Source organism: Callorhinchus milii, unplaced genomic scaffold (assembly GCF_018977255.1).
Source record: "Callorhinchus milii isolate IMCB2004 unplaced genomic scaffold, IMCB_Cmil_1.0 Scaffold3, whole genome shotgun sequence".
Classification (NCBI taxonomy): domain Eukaryota; kingdom Metazoa; phylum Chordata; class Chondrichthyes; order Chimaeriformes; family Callorhinchidae; genus Callorhinchus; species Callorhinchus milii.
The window spans coordinates 39,996,883-40,018,353 of NW_024704744.1; the positions used below are offsets into that span (position 1 = coordinate 39,996,883).

General features: G+C 41.5%; 1 protein-coding gene across 2 annotated transcripts in view; it reads left to right on the forward strand.

Annotated features, from left to right (window-relative positions):
- Positions 1-21,471, forward strand: part of ascc3 (activating signal cointegrator 1 complex subunit 3) — a 339,566-nt gene that overhangs the window by 12,681 nt on the left and 305,414 nt on the right. For both annotated transcript variants that reach the window (XM_007899134.2, XM_007899135.2), the window contains exon 4: positions 19,992-20,578. In XM_007899134.2, the coding sequence (XP_007897325.1) occupies positions 19,992-20,578 (587 nt within the window). The remainder of the gene's footprint in view (positions 1-19,991; positions 20,579-21,471) is intronic.

Below are 21,471 nucleotides of genomic sequence, written 5' to 3' on the forward strand. Positions count from 1 at the left end.
CTCTTTTCAAATTGTGCCATGGGATCTTTAACATCCATCTGAATATTCAGGTGGGACTTCCGTTTAATGTTTCATCCGAAGTACGGCCCCTTCAACAATTCAATACACTCCTAGCACTGCATTGGAGTGGTTCCACCTTTTGGCTGCTGCAAGCCGGATAACCTCTTTGAGAATAGGGAATCATAACATGTGAATCATAACCTCCAGAAACATAACAACATTTACATTGTGCCTTTTTCACGTTGAAAGGGAATCTCAAAACGCTCAAGGGAGGGGAGAAATAAGTGGAGCACTTTTCGTGTGACTGTAATAGTTGAGCTGTTCAGATGGGTGCTGTGGAAAGTTCAACTTTCTCAATTGAGCTAATCACCAAAGATTTCATGTGAATTGTCATAAGGAAAACTTGAGCTGGTGGTAAGGTTACCTGCTGGGGATTAATCAACTTGCACTGCAATGCAGTTTGTATTGCCTATTGTAGGGCTTATTCTACTATCCTTCTGCTACCTTGTCCTACCTTCCCTCCTGGTCGCTGACACCCAAGCCATGACCGCCATCCAACCCCACCCCCCCCCCCCCCCGGCGCAGTCTCCTGTGGCCCATAGGCTGATGCTGCTCCGCTGATTGCTCGCTCCCGGTCTCTGCGTACGTGTTTTGGTTGCCGCCCCGACCTGAGCTGCACACCCTGAAAATGTTCCTGCTCCCATCCCCCACGTTTCTCTACTCCCACTGTGTCCTTCTCTCCCACCGCCCTCTTTGCCTTCTATCTCTCCTGGACCCAACCATTACCTCCCTCTGCTTTAGTCTGGGAATCCTCCACCAGGCCCATCATGGCTCCTGGCGTTGGTTGTCCCAGAGCAGTCACCCCAACTGTCCTATCGCTCACTCTCTCCACAGCAACCGCCTCCGAAAGGCAAACACCCCTTCCCCCTTCTTCATCCATACGCTCCCCAACACTTCCTGCTCCTCAAAATCCACGGTCACTTCTCTCCCACAACCTCAAATCCTCTCTATACCACTCTCCCCATCACTGCCCTGCTTTCCTCCCTAAATCCCACCCTCCACATCGACTCGCCGACCCTCAACCGTGGCCACTCCCTCGACCTCGTCATTGCACATGACCTTGACATTTCCAACCTGTCAATCACGGACAAGGCCATCTCATACCACTTTCTCATCTCCCTCTCCTCCCATATCCCCCTTCCCTCTTCCAAACCCTCCACCATTTTTTTCCACCCCTGAAAAAAGCTTCCCCTGAGTCCCTCACAATTGCCCTCTCTTCCTCGGACCTCCTCTCCCGCTGGCCCTCCACCCGCAGCGATCCTGATAAAGCTATCAAGTTGCTGAATGACCGTCTCTCCACAACCTTCAAATCTCTGGCTCCCCAGAAATCCAGGGTTGTTTCCAAACCCACCTGCTCCCCTTGGTACAACAGTCATCCCCGCTCACTCAAAAATGGCAGAAATCCAGCCTCACTATTCACCGCCAGCTGTGGCTCGAGCACCTCCACACCTACCGCCTCTCCCTTTCACAGGCCAAAACTGACTTTTACTCCAAAGTCATCCTGAAGGCAAATAATAATCCAAAGACCCTGGTTTCCATCCTCCATCATCTCCTCCATGCACCTTCTCAAGCCACCTCTATCCTCACATCAAACGCCAAGTGCGAAGAGGTCCTAGACTTCTTTGCCTCAAAAATTGAAAACATCTGTTTGGCTGCATTGTCCTCCCACCCCATGTCCCCTTTCACTCCACCCAGACCATTCACACCAGCTTCTCCCTCTGTCACAGCTCCTGCCACTACCCCCTCCTTACATTCCTTTGCCCCCATTTCTCCCTCCTCCCTCTCAACCACAATCACCCGGATGAAGTGCACCACCTGCTACCTTGACCCCGTCTCCACCCAGTTGTTAGTCACTCAACTCCCCCTTCTCTTCCTCTCTGCTGGCCAACATGGTCAACCAGTCTCTCTCCTCAGGCCCTGTTCCGCTCCCTCTGAAAACCGCTGTTATCACACCCCTCCTCAAAAAATCCACCCTCAATCCCTCTAATCTCACACAATACCATCCCATCTCCAATCTTCCCTTCCTTGCCAAAGTCTTGGAATGCATTGTTGCAGGTCAACTTCGGTCACACCTCTCCCTCCACTCCCTCCTCGAGCCCCTGCAGTCTGGTTATCGCCCTGCCCACAGCACAGACACAGCGCTTGACAAAGTCACAAACGACATCCTCTCCATCCGTGACCAGGGCCCCCTCTGCCTCCTCGTCCTCCTGGATCTCTCTGCCGTGTTCGACACAGTCAACCACGCCATCCTCCTCCATCAGCTCTCCTCCCTCATCTACCTTAGTGGGACCGCACTCGCTTGGTCCAAGTCCTACTTAACCAACCGTCTCCATTTCATCTCAGCGAATGGTTTCTACTCCCGCCCCCGCCCAATCACCTGCAGGGTACCCCAGGGCTCCATCCTTGGCCCTCTTTTTTTCCTTATCTATATGCTCCCTCTGGGTGATGTCATCCACAGACACGGGTAAACTATGTGTATGCGGATGACACACAAATCTACTTTGCCTCCTCCAGTACCAACTCCAGGTCCGCCAATGTTTTATCAACTTGTCAGCAGACATTAAAGTCTGGATGAATTTAAACTTCCTGCAGCTGAATATGGACAAGACAGAAGTCATATTGCTTGGCTCCTGTCAACGTCTTCACTCCTGTGGATCTAAACTCCTCAACCTCCCTGGGCTCTCCCTCAGACACACTGAACCAGTGTGCATCCTCGGCATCTGGTTCGACTCCCAACTCTCCTTCCTCCCCCACATCCAGTCCCTGACCACGACCACTTTCTTCCACCTCCTCCACATTGCCTGACTCCAACCGTAGCTTCCCTCAAATGCAGCCGAAAACCTTGTACATGCGTTTGTCACCCCCTGCTTGGATTACTCCAATGCACTTCTCGCTGGTCTCCCCAGCTCCACTATTCAAAACGTCCAGCTCATTCAAAACTCTGCCGCCCGCATACTGACCTGACTTAACTCCGTACCCACATCTCATCAGTTCTGGCCAGGTTCCACTGGCTCTCCATCACTGAACGAATCGACTTCAAGATCCTCACACTTGTGTTCAAATCCATTCACTCCCTGGCACCTCCCTACCTGAGAATAAACCATTAATTCAAGCACAGAGAATGGTTTGAGTATGAACTACATAGCCTGAATTTAACTCTGGCAAAAGAAAATATGATGGCAACTTGTTTATGAATGTATTTTGTCAGATTATGGCTAAGGTGATGTGTGAAATATCAATGGAATTCCAGCTGTGTAATGAAGATGACAAAATCAGTCAGCATGTTGGAAGGCATATTGACAATAGAAGGTTCCCCAGTTAATAGCGATTGTCTGAACTTAAGAAAGTAAAAATATAAGGCAGTAGTTTGATAAGAATTTTCTTTCCTAAGGACATAAGGAACATTAGTAAATTGCCAAAGAGAACAATGGGTATTATGGGGTTAATAGAGGCTGGAGAGACAAAGGGCTGGCGCTTGTTTGGGATGGAAGAGTTTGAAATGGAGGTTTCCCAGAAGTTTTGAGATTGCTTAATAAGAGATTAAAAGATTCAGGAAGACNTTTTTTGTCAAACAGCATTGGTATAACTGCACTCAGTGAATTTACACAGGTTAGGAACAGAATGTTCCCTTGGGATAGGACAGATTGATTCATACTCCAGATATTATAAGGTGAATTTTAACGAGAGAGCAGGACTATGGGTTGCATTTAACTTTGATGCAATGCAGATCTATCGATCAGCGACGAATGAGGTAAGGGACCTTTCATGCCAGTTGGAATAACATCGGTAACTTCACTCATGCAGAATGAAGGATAAAAGGAAGTAGAAGAAGGCAAAGGCAACTCGGGAAAGCAAGCAGAACATTCTTCGAGATGTTCCAACCATTTAATTGTAGTACAAGTACATTTTTTTTGTAAACTTCTCTCTAATTTGTAGATATGAAATAGTGTTCTGAAAACTCAAGAGGTGAGAGATATGGAACAAGAGTGGAGGTATTGATGAAAAGTCAAACTGAGGATTTTTATGATGATTCTTATGAACTTTTCTAGTTATCTTTGTTACTTAGGACCATAGACGTTTGTAGCACAGAATAATTTGTTGCTGCAATGTAGATCGAATGTGACAATGAGCCAAGATCCTGAATCATTCAGTCACTTTCTCAATAGACACATTTATTTGGTTGTTTCATTACAGAACATAACATTATTTGTCCAATCACTGTCCAATTCTGGCTATATCTACTTGCAGTGATTTGGTTGCCATTTGTCTTTCAGATGGGGAAATTGTAGAGGTCAGTGGAAAAAAACAATCACTTTTGATGACATCTCCTAGGTCATTGATGAAGACCAGAAACAGAGTGGGACTAAGAACAGATATCTGAGGGACCCTGCATAGGTTTTCCACCAGGAACATGAGTGCCTATTTATCATGGCCTGATATCTGTATCCTCTTTGGAAGTGACAGGTCCCGTTTACACCTCACCAAATATCACAGGAGCCTAGTTTCTCAATGCCGGGAGCTGCACATTATTGAATCCTGTTGAAGTCTACTTTAAGTCTATGCTGGACATTAGGAATTGGACTATTTCTGGCCTTTCAAATTGGTTGTGTTAGAACTTGATCAAATTGACATAAATCCAGGTTGATGACCAGATTGCAAGTTAAGCAAGATGTTGTGTTCTTACAGGATTTTTTCTGTTGTCTATGATGCTTAACATTGGTTGTCACCTTTTCAAGAGGACATTTGAAATAAGTGAGCCAAGGGAACAGTCTTTTTTACTGAAAGGGCATTACAATAAATTTGACTGTTGTCTGACATTCCATGAAGCCTAATGGGGGTTGTGTGATTTTGAGTTGATTGAAAACTACTGACACACATAAGTCTTTATGTAGGGACTTGTCTCATCTTCAGCAGCAACCAATTCCTTTTCAATTTTTTGATGAACACACTACAATTTTTATTAAACCAGTTATGAAATGATGCTGTTTTTTTGATTGACTGCGATATCTGTCTGTGCAGCGCCAAATGAAATCTGCTGGGCCTGAATTCAGGAGTGTGGTTAACTTGCGTTTTTTTTTAAATGCATTATAATTAATTGTACCTATTGCTGTATTGCATTCCCAGGCATATACAACAAACTCCTGATATAGGGGAGTTGTTGTAGGGGAGTGGGGTTATGAATTAGGAGGTGATTAATACGAGTAGTTCAAAGAAATCTAGGTAATTTTGAGAGGTGCTGCACACACACAGACAGTCCTGATCCCTGACTGTTCAGCGGCTTGGGATATCCTCCCGACTTGAAAGGCACTTTACAAATGTAATTTTGTTGTTGATATATCATTACTCCAAGGGAACAGAGCTTAGTGAGTCTATATCTGAGATGACTGTAGGCTTGAGCCCGCCAGGACACGAGGGATATTGTGGCTGTAAGCATGTACACTGACACAACGCACCAGCACAGAGCGAGGAGCTGCCAATGTAACAGAGCGGTCTCGGCCTGCACAACTGGCAGTTTATTTGTTAGAACTCATTTAAGTTAAGTACAGTAAAACTCGAATAAGTATCATCTTTATGAATCATATATAATTGTCAGAGTCGACATTCACCTAAGTCCCATTCCGTTTCCTACCAAAAATACGTAGATTTCTTTGAACTACTCATATTAATCACCTCCTAACTCGTAAGCCCACTCCCCTACAACAACAACTCCTCTACCATTGGTTACTCTTGCACTTACCGGTTGCCATGAATCGCGGGAAATAACATGCTGACCCATTGACGCAATGCGCACTTGGCTGCATTGAACTGTGGTAAACTTGATCTATTGACTCATGCGCAGAAAAACTTCATTTCCCGCGATTCAATGCAATTCCAATCCTTGTTGGTAAGTGCGCATGCGGCAACGGATCAAGACTCATCGAATCACGGGAAATGTAATCTTGACTCATTACTGCATACACATTTACCAGCTGCAATGATGAACTACCGCATGTGCACTTACTGGCTGGATTATATTACACATGCAAAGTGTAGATTATTGATTAAATTGGATTTTATACGACTTATACAGTTTGCCTCAACTCAGTCTTCTCGTAATTAAATCTTATGGTGCCCACTGTTATGAGTTCTGTGATTTTTACAGTAAAAGTTTATGTATAGCACTATAGGCATATGTATATACAGTACAGCACTGAATGTGTGACCAGGAGGTTCTCAAATTCTGATGGTTCACTCAACTCTTCATCCCCCTGAGGTTGAAGTGACTGAAAAAAATCTGGCGAAGCCAGACAGGTCTGTATTAATTGAAACAATGTTAACCAGCCCATCTGCCTCTTCGAGGAGCTTTTGTTGTGCAGGTACTTTAATAATAATAAGCTTGCATTTGATATAGCACCTTAATCATGTCTTCAAGACGTCTCAAAGTGCTTCACAATATACTGTAAAGTGAATTGACTGTATATTTTGTGTGCAAAATGCGGTAGCCAGTTGCGCACAGCAGTGTCCCACAAACCATTGTGGATTGAGTGACCAAATTATTGTGCAGCACAAGCCCTCCTATACATCTCTCTTCCTGCAGTTTGGTGGAGAAGTGCCTGACTTTTTCCTAATGCATTTGTAATCTGCTTGCCGGTAAATCATCCCTAAAGTAAAAACAGGATATGAATTTTCAGGAAATCTGTCTGACCTTGGGTAGCACCCAGAGCTTAAGTGCATACAAATAGACCCCAGCAGCTAGCTAAATTGTACACTAGCATGTTTCAACCCTTTAGTTAAGATATGTGTCTGAGAGTGGGGGGTAGGAGATAAATGTGAAAGTTTATGCATAGAAAGCAAAACAAATCCTTTGTGTTACTTGTAACCTACTGTATTCAATATATGAATAGAAGTGCACTGTCGTGGTGGGGAGGCGAAGAAACTGGTTTTATGTCTTGTCTATTTTTTTAATTAAGTGACTCTTTGGTATTGATTCCATAATTCAGTGCTTCTAAAACTATAAAATGAATAGCAAGTTAGCAGAATCCAAGTTATGTGGGTAACTACAATGGAGCCTTCAAATTCTTAAACTGATGAGTAGATGATTATAGTGTCAAAATTAGCTAGGCGTGGTTTGATGGTGATGAATAATTGCCTATCTCGATTAGTATACACTCACTCGCAACAATTTTGTAATGCTACTAGGGTATTTTGTGATGTACATCAAATATTGACCTTCAATGTATTCTCTGGTTCAAAGAGCACAAAAAAGGGAATGTGCTTTGTGACTGATGTGCAAAGAGGGAGTCCAAATCAGTGAGTTTGCAATTTCTTTTTGCTGAATTGTTATTTCTGCTTCACTGCTTTAACTGTCAAGTTTATGTCAGCAGGATACTGAGGGAGTAACATTGTAATGGTAAGAAACTATTCAGAATCAGAATACAGGTTGAGAAATTAAGAATTTAAAGGGGGAAGTGGATGATAGAGAATTACATTGAGAGATTGAAAGAATGACAAATACAAAAGGGAGGGTGGAAAGAGCTGGGCTGGCAACATTATTGCACACTATGAAATTATTGTGCAGACCAAAAAGAGTATACCTTTGATGATTTTTAGTTTGATAATCTTAATTTGTCTGTGTTATTGGGCTATGAAGGGGGATTAAAAATAAGGCAGGCTTTCAGATTCTGATTGCTATCCTATGACCTCTGCTGAAACATGTTGGCATATATCAGGACAGAACAGGTTCAGCCTTATCTAATATACCCTCCATAGTTAAATAACCTTGCAATATCCAGTGTCTGTGTTCAAAGATGAAGAATGGCCACTTGGATGAAGCATAATGTAGAACCATACAATGCTAACTCCTGGGACACTCGCCCTGCTCGCCCCACCATCGCCGGTAGAGCCTTCAGACTCTTCCCGCACCCCCTCTCTGGAACTCCATCCCGGAGTCCTTTTTCCCTGCTCCTCCCCTTACCTCCTTCAAAGCCTGTCTCAAGACCTTCTTGACCTTGCCTTCGGCCTTCCTCACACCTCTTGCCTTCCACTCCTCTGAATTTCAACCCCCAGCTCGGGTGCAAACCCTTGACACTCTCGATTCTTTGGCATGTGCTCCTGAGGTGAAAGGCACGATATAAATACAATTTGCTGTTGTTATTTTGGTCCTGTACTTGTCAGATTCTCAATGGCAAACTGTATTGTTTTAACTGGAGCTGGTTAAACTCCAGCAGTACCCGAAAGCATATTCTGGGGATTCCAAACCTTGGTTCTCAGCAACTTGCACCTAATACTCTGAAAATGTGTAAGGGTGTCCCTCCAGGGAGAATATGTATTCCATTCCAGACATGGTGAAATTTTCATGTGTATGTGGCATATATATGTAGAACTTTTCTTGTTCGGATACTCCCCAATCTATTCAGATTTTTCTGCATATAATTTGGCCAGCCTTCTATTGGTTATTTGTAGCTCTTCCCAGGTTCTGAATCTTAAGAAACCTAGGAAGCTTGGCATCTATTTTCACTCCAAATAATTTCTGTAGTGCAAGGTGTATCAGCCCTAATGTGGATCCTTAAGGCACTCTGCTACTTACCTCTCTATGCTGATGCTGATGCAGCTCTAGATATGACAACCTGTTGCTTCCTTTGTTTGAGGCAATTTCTGATTCATCTTGGAAGCTTTTTCTACCCTATCTATGCCTTTCTGAATTGTTAGGTTGGATGGTGTAAAGGTGGTAAGAGAAGAGAAAGTGGTATCTGTTTACTACAACAGTTATTCTTACAGTATCAATAACAAGTGTCCACTTCTAATTTAAATATTGGTTATTGGCTAGTGTAGGGAACAGTGGCTATTTTGTTAGTGAGAAAATATATGTCTTTTAACGTTAGCAATCATATGTCCAGATTAGAATCCTAGAGTGCTTTCTGGGAGGTGAAATTTTACATAAATCTGTGAGTTAATAATTTTGCACTAAAATGCAAGAAAGCTACAGAAACTCTTGTTTTCTGGAAAAACCTGTTCCAGAACCTCTTATCAGTTGGCAATTAATTGTAATCTGAGAGCAGCTTGTGTTCTTATTAAAACAGTGAAGGCCACTGCTAAACCAGCTGTCCTTTATTAAATGGTTAAAAGATACTTAACAATGTGAAGCAATTGTTGATCAAATTATGCCTGCCTTCATCATCAATTTTGCAAATACCCCTAGTGGTATATTCCTGACCACATATGAAGAATAGTCAGGGATCTGACAAATCATAACAGGAGTAGTATTGAAGTGTCTATTTTCATCTTTCTGAGAATGGCAATTACTGTTCAGAACATTACCAAACATTTCTCCAGTGGTTGAAGCGTCTAAGGAGGAAGAGCTGATACACAGCACCTTGAGGCAGAGTCGCCTTCAAAAATATTATGTCTCTTTATCGGGACACTTCATATGAGAAATAAAAGCAGAAGTCACTAGGAACACTCAGCAAGTTAGACAGCAATTACGGAGAGAGGAAAATGAGTTAATGTTTCGTCAGAATCTCATATAAGAACCATGATTAAACTGTTTGTATTTAGTTTAACATAATATGCAGCATTGGTCTTGGACTTCTAGAACATACAGGTGGATGGTATATCATAAGTTCTCCCTTGTAGTTCCTTCCACCGTACTGGAGGTAGATGTCCATTGAATAGCTGATGAGGAAATTCTGAGGCTTGAGAACACAGCTGCTGGAAAGCATGACTTGGACTTCAGGTTTGGAAACATGCACTTATATATCCAAGGCTTGGTGTTTTTAAATGAATCCAACTGGTGTGCAGAGAGGTAAGGAGTTGCTGTGGAATCTCTGTCCTTCCAACTGGTGGAACCACTGCTCCTTGGGCAGGGAAGTGTGTCCAGGCTGTGAACAGGAGGATGGAAGGTGGCAGTGCTCACATATTTCGCATTGAGTTGTGCTGAATGCCAAGAAGCTTGCAGTATTGTTAATGACAGGCCAGCGAGCTTGGCACATTGACAGGGCTTTTAAGGATAGATTGCGGATTGGCTCCTCAGTGGGTGTGTGGATTCTTTCCACTTGGCTCCTGTTAAATTTGTGAGCTAAATCGCTAATGGGTGGTTTTGCTAAACATGCAAGAGGAAACATTGCTTCCAATGGCAAGCTAAGCAGTTAAACTCCAGTGGTGCCCCAAGACACATTCTGGGATTCTTGAGCCTTGACTTTTGCCAACTTGTGTCTACTGCTTTCTAGATTTAGGTAAACAGGAGACACTTGATTAAATAACTCAACTATTGGGATCTTTACTGTCATCTGAACGGGCAGACAGGACCTCAGTTAATATCTCCTCCGAAGACAGCAGCTCCTACAATGCAGGGCACCATCAGTACTGTTTTGGAATGTCGGCCGATTTTGTGAGCTTGAAGTCCTGATTTGTGTCTGGAACCCATAACCTTCAGAGATGACAGTGATGCCTCGAAGTGAGCGAGGCTGACACCTAATTTAACCTTTTTCTAACAGAAAACAAAATATCTAACACGAAAAACATAAAATCGTAATTCCTATCCTGAGTGCTGATTCATGATGGTGTACAGTTCCACCACAATTGGTAGCTCTGGTATCCACAGCTGTGATCTCACATTTATTCATATACAGTGAAATGTTTTTACTCAACAAGCGATCATGTAGCCCAAAATAGACTTTTTTTATTGTGAAAGTATTTACATTCAACTTCAAGATAAGGTTCTGGATTATTCTGCCTTTGAAGCACACCTACTTTTAAAGACTTCCTTTGCCGTAAGTATACAAGCTTATCGGGTGGCTGTTCCTCAACTGCCAGCAGTTGAGAACTTTATCATATTTTATTAAAAAGGATTATTTTGTGCTCTTTATATTATGCACGTTTTATTATTATTACTGTCAGACTGTTAAAGGAGCCCTTGGGCTGTTTCTTGGATTATAGTCCAAAATGTCATGTTCCAAACAGGTTTTCTATGTATAGAGTAAAATGTGCAAAATTTAAAGCATCTCTAATTATATTTTTTGAAATGTCTATAATTCAATACACAGAATGTATTATATAAAGAAGTCAATTCAACTCCTCACAACAATGTGCTTTGACTATTAACAGTTGCTCTTTTAATCTGCTCGAGGGCTACTGTGCCTTTTAACGTGCATCTGTGGATTATTTTAAACATATTCATAAATACAGTATTAAATTTCTGATTAACTAGGTATACTTGCCCAACGTTTCGCCCTGCCCGGCAATTAAACCCAAGCCCTCTCCCTTGCGAGCCGCTTGCTCTAATCACTAAGATGCAGAGTGCATCTCTCCAGGAAGAGGGTGCATACTCCATTCCAGATGCTGGGAAATTTCCATGCATAGGTGGCATACATCTCACAAGATTGTTTGAAGAAGGCCCTTTGGCATTTACAGAAAACCCACCCTACCTTCTTCTCATCAGAACATCAAGCTGTTTTTTAAACAAGTTCAGTGTTGACATTTTGTGGTTTATAATTGATAAAATTATAAACTCCCTTGGAACTGCTCTAGGATCAGTCAGCACTGCCAAGAGAGAAGAAAACCTTTAAGGAAATAATGAAAAAGTAGTTAGACACAGTTTTTTTAACTGGCTGGAAATAATGGTATTTTGTGGAAAATGGCAGCATTAATGGAATATTACAAAAGCACAAGGACCAATACTGTAAATCATAGAGTGCAAAATGTGGCACGTGGTAAACACAACTGCTTTTAACTGATTTTACAAAAAATGGTTCTAGGCAGTTGTGTAATAATGTAAATATGTGAAATTCTGTCTGGTTTGGGACACTGTTAAGTATGGTAATGGGTATCAGAACACCAGACTGACAAAAAAATCAAATTTTAATTGAGTAATGGTTTACTACAAACTGAACATTTTAATTAATTGAGGGTAGCAAAACAACGGTTAAAACCTGCATAATTTCCACTTTAGAAGTAGATTAAGAACAGACTTCTTAAAAAGTCTTCACGATAAATCTACATTTATCTGCAGGTTAATGCCTTTTCTAAGCACTTCACCTGAATGTAATTGTTTTGGATATCTGTCTTACACTTTGGCAATTTTTAATGTTCTTTAAGCTGTAAAGGTCCTTTGGGAGTGTGGCTGGCATGTAGAAATTTTCCGTTTTACACTTGCAATTTAGTCTGGATAAGATATTTTGTATGATAGTGTCAACTTGAAGGAATTAGGAAGTGCCAGAATAAAATTGCACTGATCACATCAGCAAGAACATTTGGTTGTATGCAGATGCAAGCAATCCATGTTGCTGTTGCTTTTGTACAGAAATATGGTTTGGTCGGTGTAAAAACATTTTAAAAATGTTGCGATTGACATTTGCATTGTTAGCTATGATATGTTTATGTTCATGACTTGCAACTATAGTAATTGCGACATAAAGCTAGGTAATTGACATCGATAGTATTGTAAATTGCCTTTACATTCTGGTCCAGATTGCATCTCTTGCAGTCATTTCAAACCTCTTTTGTGCCCCTGTGAAAGTTGAGTGCTTACGACTTGTATGCAAAACAGATGATCGATTGCACCAGTGCTTCAGTTAAACCCTTAGGTTTGTACATCATAAAAAACAAGCTTGAAAGTGTGACTAATGTATCAGGCTTTATAGTTCAACCCTTGAAAGATACTGTGCTTATTGTTAAAAATGTCAGTGGCAATTATAAACTCCAAGGGATGATTTTGGCTTCAAGCAAATCTCAAAAGAAAGCTGCGGAAAGCTTGAACTTAGCATTTAGTTTCAAATGGATTCTGTTATATTTGGCAGAGAAAATCCAGTATCTGAAAATGGAAGTCTTGTATCCTTTCTCTGAATTATCCTTTATTCATCATTCTCCTTAATTTACCATTTATTAAAGTTACGTAAAGGATACATGACTGGGAGCATTGGGTTACCAGGAAATTAATAGTTATAGCAGACTGCATAAACATGAGTTTGTATGCTGAGTAGATTATCCAGTTTGTACAAAGGTGATATATTTTTAATCAGCTTGCCTGCTTCTTGTATCCTGTGTGCCATCTGTTATTTGTTTCAAATATTGTCCAGTTTCTGTATTTGAAAATAAATCTACTTTTATCTTCAGGGATTTATGTGGCTAATGAGTGGGTGGTTTTATATTTGTACGTGTGATGACTGTCTATGGTGATTAGAAGGTTTGGGCTTTTGTTTAAGGGCTGCACAACTGAGTGCTATGGTCAATGCTGGTTTAGGATTGTGAAGGGCATTTTTTAGACAGACATACTAGTTAGGCAATTGTTTCTGTTGAAAATTAAGCTTTAGTTAAACTTGTTGCTGAGTTAAACTGAGGTTAACAAATGTGATTTATTTTTTATGCTAGTGTCTTTTTATGCTGGTGTCTGCAAACCCATCAACTCCATCTTCCCCCTCCCCAACAAATCAACTTTAAGATCCTCAACTTGAAATGCTTCCAATGCCTTGTCCCACTACACCTCTGTGATCTCCTGTGACCCCACTCCCTCCTCCTCACTTTCCAACTCTGGCCCACTTCATGTCCCCAAACCATTCCACCATTTCATTGGCGGGTGAGCTTTCAGACACTTCTTGCCCCTCTTTCTGAATCTTCTGACATCCCTCCACATCACCCCCTGCTTTCAAAATTATCAAAAGAACTATCAGTTTCACTGCGTTTTCGATTACTTCCCCTGATGCTTCTCCCCATCTTCCTCCCAGCTTGAGCTTTGTAAAGCTCTGTGAGATGTTCTCCCTACATGAAGGATAATAATAATAATAATAATCCTTGCATTTGATATAGCGCTTTTCACGTCGGGAGGACGTCCCAAAGCGCTTCACAGAACACACTGTAAAGTGAATTGACTGTATATTTGTGGGCGAACGCGGCAGCCAATTGCGCACAGCAATGTCCCACAAACAGTCGTGGATTGAAAATGACCAATTTATTATTGTTTTTGGTTTTGGAGGGATTATTATTAGGCGTGTGGAGTAAGGAAACTTGCCCAAGGTTTCGCCCTGTCTGGAATTGAACTCAGGTCTCTCGCTTGCAAAGCGAGTGCTCTAACCACTGAGCTACAGGACTCCGCAGTATATAATACAGTGGAAGTCGCTTTATCCAGACATTGATTTAACTACAGACGTTGGGTAAATCGGACAAAGCACCCGGCCCCAAATCATTTGTATTCTTACATATGTTAAATTTGCTGGCTAATTCGGACGACATGCCTCACTGGTCGCTGCTGCGTCTACTCTATGTCTCGAGCGGTTCCAGGATGGAGATGGAGTCAAATTGCGATTGTTTAACCACGGACTACAGTCATTCATACGCAGCTTCGGGCTGTCCATCAGTAAGGGGCTGCTGCTAGTTGGTCCCATTCACATCCAATGGGAACTGTAAGGGGAGGGAGGAGATATAGCTGGCACTCCTCCACTTGGCGGGATGAGATAAAAGAACTTCAATTAACCTCAGACGCACCTTAAGCCGGACAAAATGGGTGATTTAAGCGGCTTCTACAGTATTATCGTAACAGTATTGTTATAAATCATTGAAAATGTTGCAAAGCAAACACAGCAGATAATGTTAGGGGATGGATGTACAGTAAATGGATCCTTAATAGGAGTGACATGATAAGAACATTCGATAAAATATTAGTGAGACCTCAGACAAAGTTTCGCATCTACCTGTGATCATTGTATTCAACAAAATGTATGGAAACAACCAGAAAGGATTCAGGGATGAACAACAAAAGAATATTCCAGATTTTAGATCACAAACCTGTGAAGTGAAGGTAAAGAAGGTTTTCTCATTGGACTAATGGTTGTGGGTTCAAGCCCCACGTGAGAACTTGAAATCACACAGACTAAGCTAACACTCCAAGGCGGCACTGAGCGGTTGTGGCATTGTTGGAAGTATTGTCCTTCAGATGAGACACTAAACCAATGTCCCGCCTGTCTGTTCAGGTGGACGTGAAACTTGGCACTATTTGAAAAGAGAAGAGAGTTTCTCCCTGTGGCCTGCCCAACAATTTTTTTTATTGAAGAAACGTTACTCTTTTCAAAATGGAAATGCAACATTACATGCTGCATTTCCATTACATGCTACAAGTTCAATTTTAAAGAAAAGTACGATTTTTAGTTTTATTAAATAGATTTTCAGAAACAGGTTTAGTCAACAGTCCTCCAATGTGTGCTGAACTGCGTATAATGAAAATTTATTCTGATGGTGCAGACCAGGATTTTGTAGGTTCGGCTTATTCGTAATTTTTAAAACTTTGATGTTGACTCACTATAGTTACTCTATAATGCAAACTTGTGTCACAAAAGCAAGTACAGATTGAAGCATTTGGAATTACAAATAGATTAAACCTGGTATGTGCTTTCTTTTGTTTGTAGAACTGAGTAATGTAAAGAATCATCCTTGCTATAGTAGGATGCAATATTCTACCAAAGAAATTTGTTTTCTCTTTTCTGTCTCTGAACATGATAAAAATATCAGATCTTTGCAACTTTCAAGTTTGAAGTTTTTGTTACATTGTATAACCTCGCTTTATAATATCAAAATAATTGTTAAGGTGGTGGAAACATTGCCCTTGGCTTGAGGAGATATAATACGCGTAATTAATATAATATAAACTCTGCATAACTTTACATTTGGAAATAGAGCCTGAAACCTATTATATTCCAGTTGATTTTCTTAGGAAACGTTCCATAACGAGGGGTTTATGGTGAAGGTAACATGCAATGTATCTTCCAAAAAATAAATATGTTTCTTACATTTGCACTTACTGTTTGGAGAAATAGTACTTTCTCTCCATTCTGGTTGACGTAGAGCAAAAATGGAATGAGAAAAGGTCATTTGGTCCATTCTTTTACAGCAACATAAAACCTACTATATTTTAGATTTCAATCCACCCATTAATTTGCCTGTAGAGAGTTGTGTGTACTCCCTGAACCCCAAAGGTAATAAAGCAAAAACAAAATCCACAATATTTTTCCATCTGTATAACTCTATCTTGAATCATCAAACCGGTCCCCTTCTCTCCATTAACACTATTACTGCTGAAATGTATTGCAGTATTTATTCAATTCAATCTGCACCTAATTTTTCCATCTCATTGCTGTTCTCAAACTGATATTTATCCAAGCCTCTTTTCAGTTGCTTTAGTTGGGAGTCTCTTCCACACAGCACAACTCATTGTTCATTTCCATTTCAAAAATGGCAATGATTGGATTGGTGAGGACAAATTTTTAGGGCAAAAATTAAGAATGCTTGAAGGCTCAGTTGAGGAAGGGCAGGAGGAGGCTCATGTAGAGCATAACCACCGGCGTAGACCAGTTGGGCTGAATGGCTTGTTTCGGTGCTGCATATTCCAATGTATAATGCTGAATTATTCAACTAGATGACTTGTTGAATGTTATGAAATGTATTACTTCTCAATGTTGTTCAAATAAACTTTAAAAACTAAGACGGGGCAGTAATTGGAGAGCAGGGATGGGTCCAGGGAAGGTTTTTTGAGGATGGGGTTGATGATAGCTGTTTTTAAGGGGATGGGAACGATGCCACTTATAAGGAGAGGTTGATGATGCCTGTGAGTAGAGGGGCAAGGAGGTGGAACTGGGAGGTAAGAAGAGGGGTAGGCGTGGGGTTGAGGGAGCAGGTGGTGGGTTTCATATGGGTCATAATGGTGGTGAGAAAGGAGGGGGGAGACAAGTTCGAAGGTGTGAAGGACAGATGGGTAGGGCTGGAGTGTGAGGATGAGGAGGTAACAGTTTGAAGGGCAGATGCAGCAGATCAGTTTCCTTCGATTTTGGTCTTGAGTAAGTCCAGCATCTCCGCTCAGTTGGAGTTGGAGGAGAGGATGGGCAAGGCGTGAGAGGGTGGATGGAGGAGCCGGTTAGTTATGGAGAAGAGGAGCCTTGGGTTGTCCTGGCCTCCAACATCAACTTAGAGTAGAGGTATGATTTAGCGGAGGCGAGGCAGGAGTGGTAAGATTTAATGAGGTCCAGCCGATGGATTGTTAAATTAGATTTGAGCCAGGTGCGTTCGGTGCCACATACCTATTCCTTTAGGGAGTGGAGGTGGCTGGTGTACCAGGGTGACTTGTGTGAGTAGGAGGCGGTTCGGGAGGGGAGCAAGGGCATTGAGAGTGGTGGAGTTGAGTGACCGAGGAGGTTAGGTCCTTGTTGGAGGAAGCCCAGAAGGGGAGGAGTTCAGATGACTCAAGGGCAGTGGAGAGGGAGTGCAGAAATTTTTTTTCTAGGCTGGTTGTAGATGGATGTAGGTTGGATGGCGGGGAGAGAGGCAGAGGGAGGCTAGAAGCGTGGAGATAATAATAATAATAATCCTTGCATTTGATATAGCGGTTTTCACGTCTTCTAGACGTCTCAAAGCGCTTCACAGAATATGCTGTAAAGTGAATTGACCGTATATTTGTGGGCGAAACGCGGCAGCCAATTGCGCACAGCAGTGTCCCACAAACAGTCGTGGTTAAAAATGACCAATTTATTATTGGTTTTTTTGGAGGGATTATTATTAGGCGTGTGGAGTAAGGAAACTTGCCCAAGGTTTCGCCCTGCCTGGAATTGAACCCAGGTGTGAGATATCTGAGAGAAAAGTGGGGGAGGGTTTGGGAGAGCGATAAACAAGGAGAATTTTAAGGGACAGGTTGGAGGGATGGTAGAAGGTAAGGTGCTCCAAAGATGGGAAGAAACTGGAGGAGTACGAGGTTAGGCCAACTGAGGACCTGGAGATGAGCCACACCATCACCCCGGTTAGGTTGTTGGGTACGGTGGAAGATGGAGCTGGGTAGTGTGGCCTCGGGTCAGGGGGATGGTATCGCCTGGGGTGATCCAGGTTTAACATCCACCTGAACAGGAAGATGGGACTTGAGCTTAATATTTCATCTGATGGATGGCACCGCTAACAATGCATCACACCCCCAGTGCCATATTTGAGTCTGCGATTTCAAGTCCTGTCATGGGGCTTGAAACCACAACCTTCTGACTTGTAGGCGAGAGTGCTACCACTGAGATAGACTGACAAGTTACTCTTCCAAGTTAAATCTAGCTTCTGGTTACTTGAATTATAATCTTGTGCCCTAGTTATCCTGTCCTTGTTATGTACAAAATCCCTCCACATCCAATTACCAAATCCCTTCATAGATTTTAAAATAAATACATCTGATTTCCCCTTTTCTTTATCTTCTCTTCACAGGTTTGTGATCTAAAATCTGGAATGTTCTTGTGTTGCTCATCCCTGAATCCTTTCCGGTTGTTCCCATATATTTTGTTGATTACAGTGACCACATCTGAAGGATGGCACTCCAACAATGCAGCACATCCCCAGCTTTGTATTAGAATGTCAGCCTTAGCTGAAAGTTTAAAGTCTTGATGTGGGGCTTCAATCCACAACCTTCTGACTCAGAGGCAAAGTACTACCAACTGAACCAGGCAGACATGAAAATAATTTGGTTTTGTTTGTTCAATAAATTGCTGAATTACTGATGTTGTTCCTATCTGATCAGTTGAAATATTTCTAATCTATGAAGACAACAACTTGCATTTATATAGCGTACGTTAGATAGGATAGCATCTCGGAGCGCTTAATGGGTGATGGAGTGAATGCTAATAACTCATATTAATTGCAACAGTGAGCAAATTTGTTTTGAAGAAAATTGTAAGAGCTTTTTCAGGGATTACGTAAAATAATAGATACAAGTTAGAAAATCTAGATGTTAATCGTGGAGGAACATGCGGACAAGTGTACTGTGTTGTCAATTAGATGAGTATTAACAAAACTGGTTTTAATCATTAAAATCTACAATGCAGTAATCCTTTATCTTGCTTTATTACTGGGCCCTGTACTGTGGTGAGTACAGTATTATGCAAGTAATGTCAGTGTCACGCTGAAATTTTGTTCTTGTTCTTTGCAGATGTTTGCTAAACATTTTAGGCAGTAACTAGCACATTAATATTTCTCATTCTGTAAATAAATAATTCAGCTAGATCATGCTAACTATCTGGTTTAAATGCTCTTAAGCACAGTAATGAATTTCCACATGTGTCAGACACCAAGCTGACCTTCCAAAATTGGGAATTATTCTTACCTGGTGGTGGGGATTCATTTTGCCTGTAAGATTCATTTCACTTCACTGATCTGTGCAGCTAATCGGAAATCCCATTAACCGTGCACTTTATCAAAGTGCTTTATTTTGTCAATTGCAAAGTGCACATTGAACATCTCCCAGTTGAGGGAACGTAATTGACCAGGTAGCCAATGTGCTTAGGAAGAATAAAATCTGTACAGCTTAGATGATTAACCTTAAAAAAGTGTAACCATTTAACCATCTTTCCACATGAGCACTATATTTTGTTTAAACAGTTTACATGCTTTCTTGATATGAGGAGTTTACAGATTATATGATGCAATTCAGATTACATTGTGTTTGCAGATGCATATAATAATGGTTTTATATAGTTTAATTATTTTGAATGCTGTGACTCGCTGGTGATGATGGGACCTTCCCTTGTTAGAGGTCTTAGACTGAGCAGCGGTTGATTTTGAGTGCACAAAACATATGGGGCTTGGATATCATTTATAACAGTCACTACCCAGCTCCCACTACTCTACAAAACAAACTTCCACCATATATCTTTGGAAAAAAAATTGGCAGATTTCAGATTACCTCCTGAATCTGGCTGGGAAATTTACATTGTTTGTCGTAACTAGTAATGGAAATCATGTATTACAACTGTACAGCAGTGAACAAAATAGAATGTTTTGTCACCTGGCCGTAAGCTTGTATTCCATAAACATGTTTGAACTTCAGTCTATGCATATAAGATAGCATAGTTGAGGTGTTTGAAAGTTCACGGTAATAGTTTAAGTGTTTGATTCATAATACTTATGTGATTTGCTTATGGCTGAAATGCCGTTTCACTTTTGTTTTGCAGTTGGGGTAGAATATGGACAAACCACTGTGGAAAGTGCAGCCGTTTTTCTCTTCAACGTTTTTTACAACAAGGACCATGTTGGGCATGAAGAAACAAAAGCCATTAAGCAAATGTTTGGGCCATTTCCCTCTTCAGCTGCTACTACAGCCTGCAGTGCAGTGTACAAAATTGCCTCATATTTTACAGAAGAGGAACTACAGAAACTAATTTGTGCCAATCAGTCTGAGAACAAACATGTCCGCACACACTTCGGTAAAAATATTCAGTTCTCGTTCGATTCATTCTCCCTGGAACATTTAGATGAATTGCCCTTGAACTATGAACCTGATGGTGCCCAAAAGAACTTCAGCCTCGATTACAACAAATATTTAGACAGTCATCGTGGTAATCTTAAAAATGGATCCACTGAAAGTTCCGATTTCAAATCTTCTGATAAAGTGGATGCCACATTTTTAAGACAAGAAGTTGAAAACTATATCTGTGGAACGTTACAGAATTCACCAGGTAGACCAACTGCAGAAGAGTTGTGTGGAACATTGTTTGAGATGCTGGCATCTACTGGAACCGATGATGAACTTCAAAATGAGGTAAAGTAACATGGACATTGCTTCACGTGAACGTATTCCACACCACTTAGCTGAATGTAACATTTGAATGTAACTTTTTAAGATAATGAATGTAAAATGATATAGTGGCACATTCAGTGCTGGACTACGTTGCAATCTAAAAATCTCTGACCTGGCTTCGGGTTTCTTATATGAAACAAATTTGGGCAATTTGAATACACTTCATTGAAGGGTAAGAACTTTAGCACAAAACCAAACTCAAAATAATTCCTGGTTGTAGGAAATAAAAAAAGTCACACTAATAGCGTAAAGAAATGCTTCACAAAACCTGAGCTTGGAAGGAGGTGATGGGGGAAGGTGTCTGAATATGCAGTCAAACAGATATGTCTTTAGTTGGGTTTTGAAAGCAGAGAGACAGGTGAGGTGAAGGGAGAATCCCAGAGGGTGGAAAAGCCAAAGTGGCTGAAAGCTTGCTTGCTGATCGTGGGTGGGAGCAGGTGATGGGCATGAATGAGGCTAAAGTTGGCAGTGCAGGAGAAGTGGCCAGGAGAGGCAGGAGGCTGCAGAGGTAAGACAGAGCAAGAGATTTCATGTTGAGGACGAGGATCTTAAAGGTGATGTACTTGGGGATAGGGAGCCAGTGAAGTGGGGTGAGAATGTGGGGGATGCTCGCGGAGCTAGTGCTGACCATGGAGTTCTGGATGATCTGGAGCTTGTTGAGTGTAGAGCTGAGGAGACTTGTGAGTAGGGCATCTGATGAGTCGATTCCAGAAGTGACCAGAGTGGTCTTATCTGGTTTGTGTTGTATCTCAGAGTGCTTGGTTCTGGTACCAGATGAAAACAGAGATTTGCACATCAAATGGCAAGTGCGTGGAGACCATGGACTTCTTTTCAACCAAAATAAATAACATCCA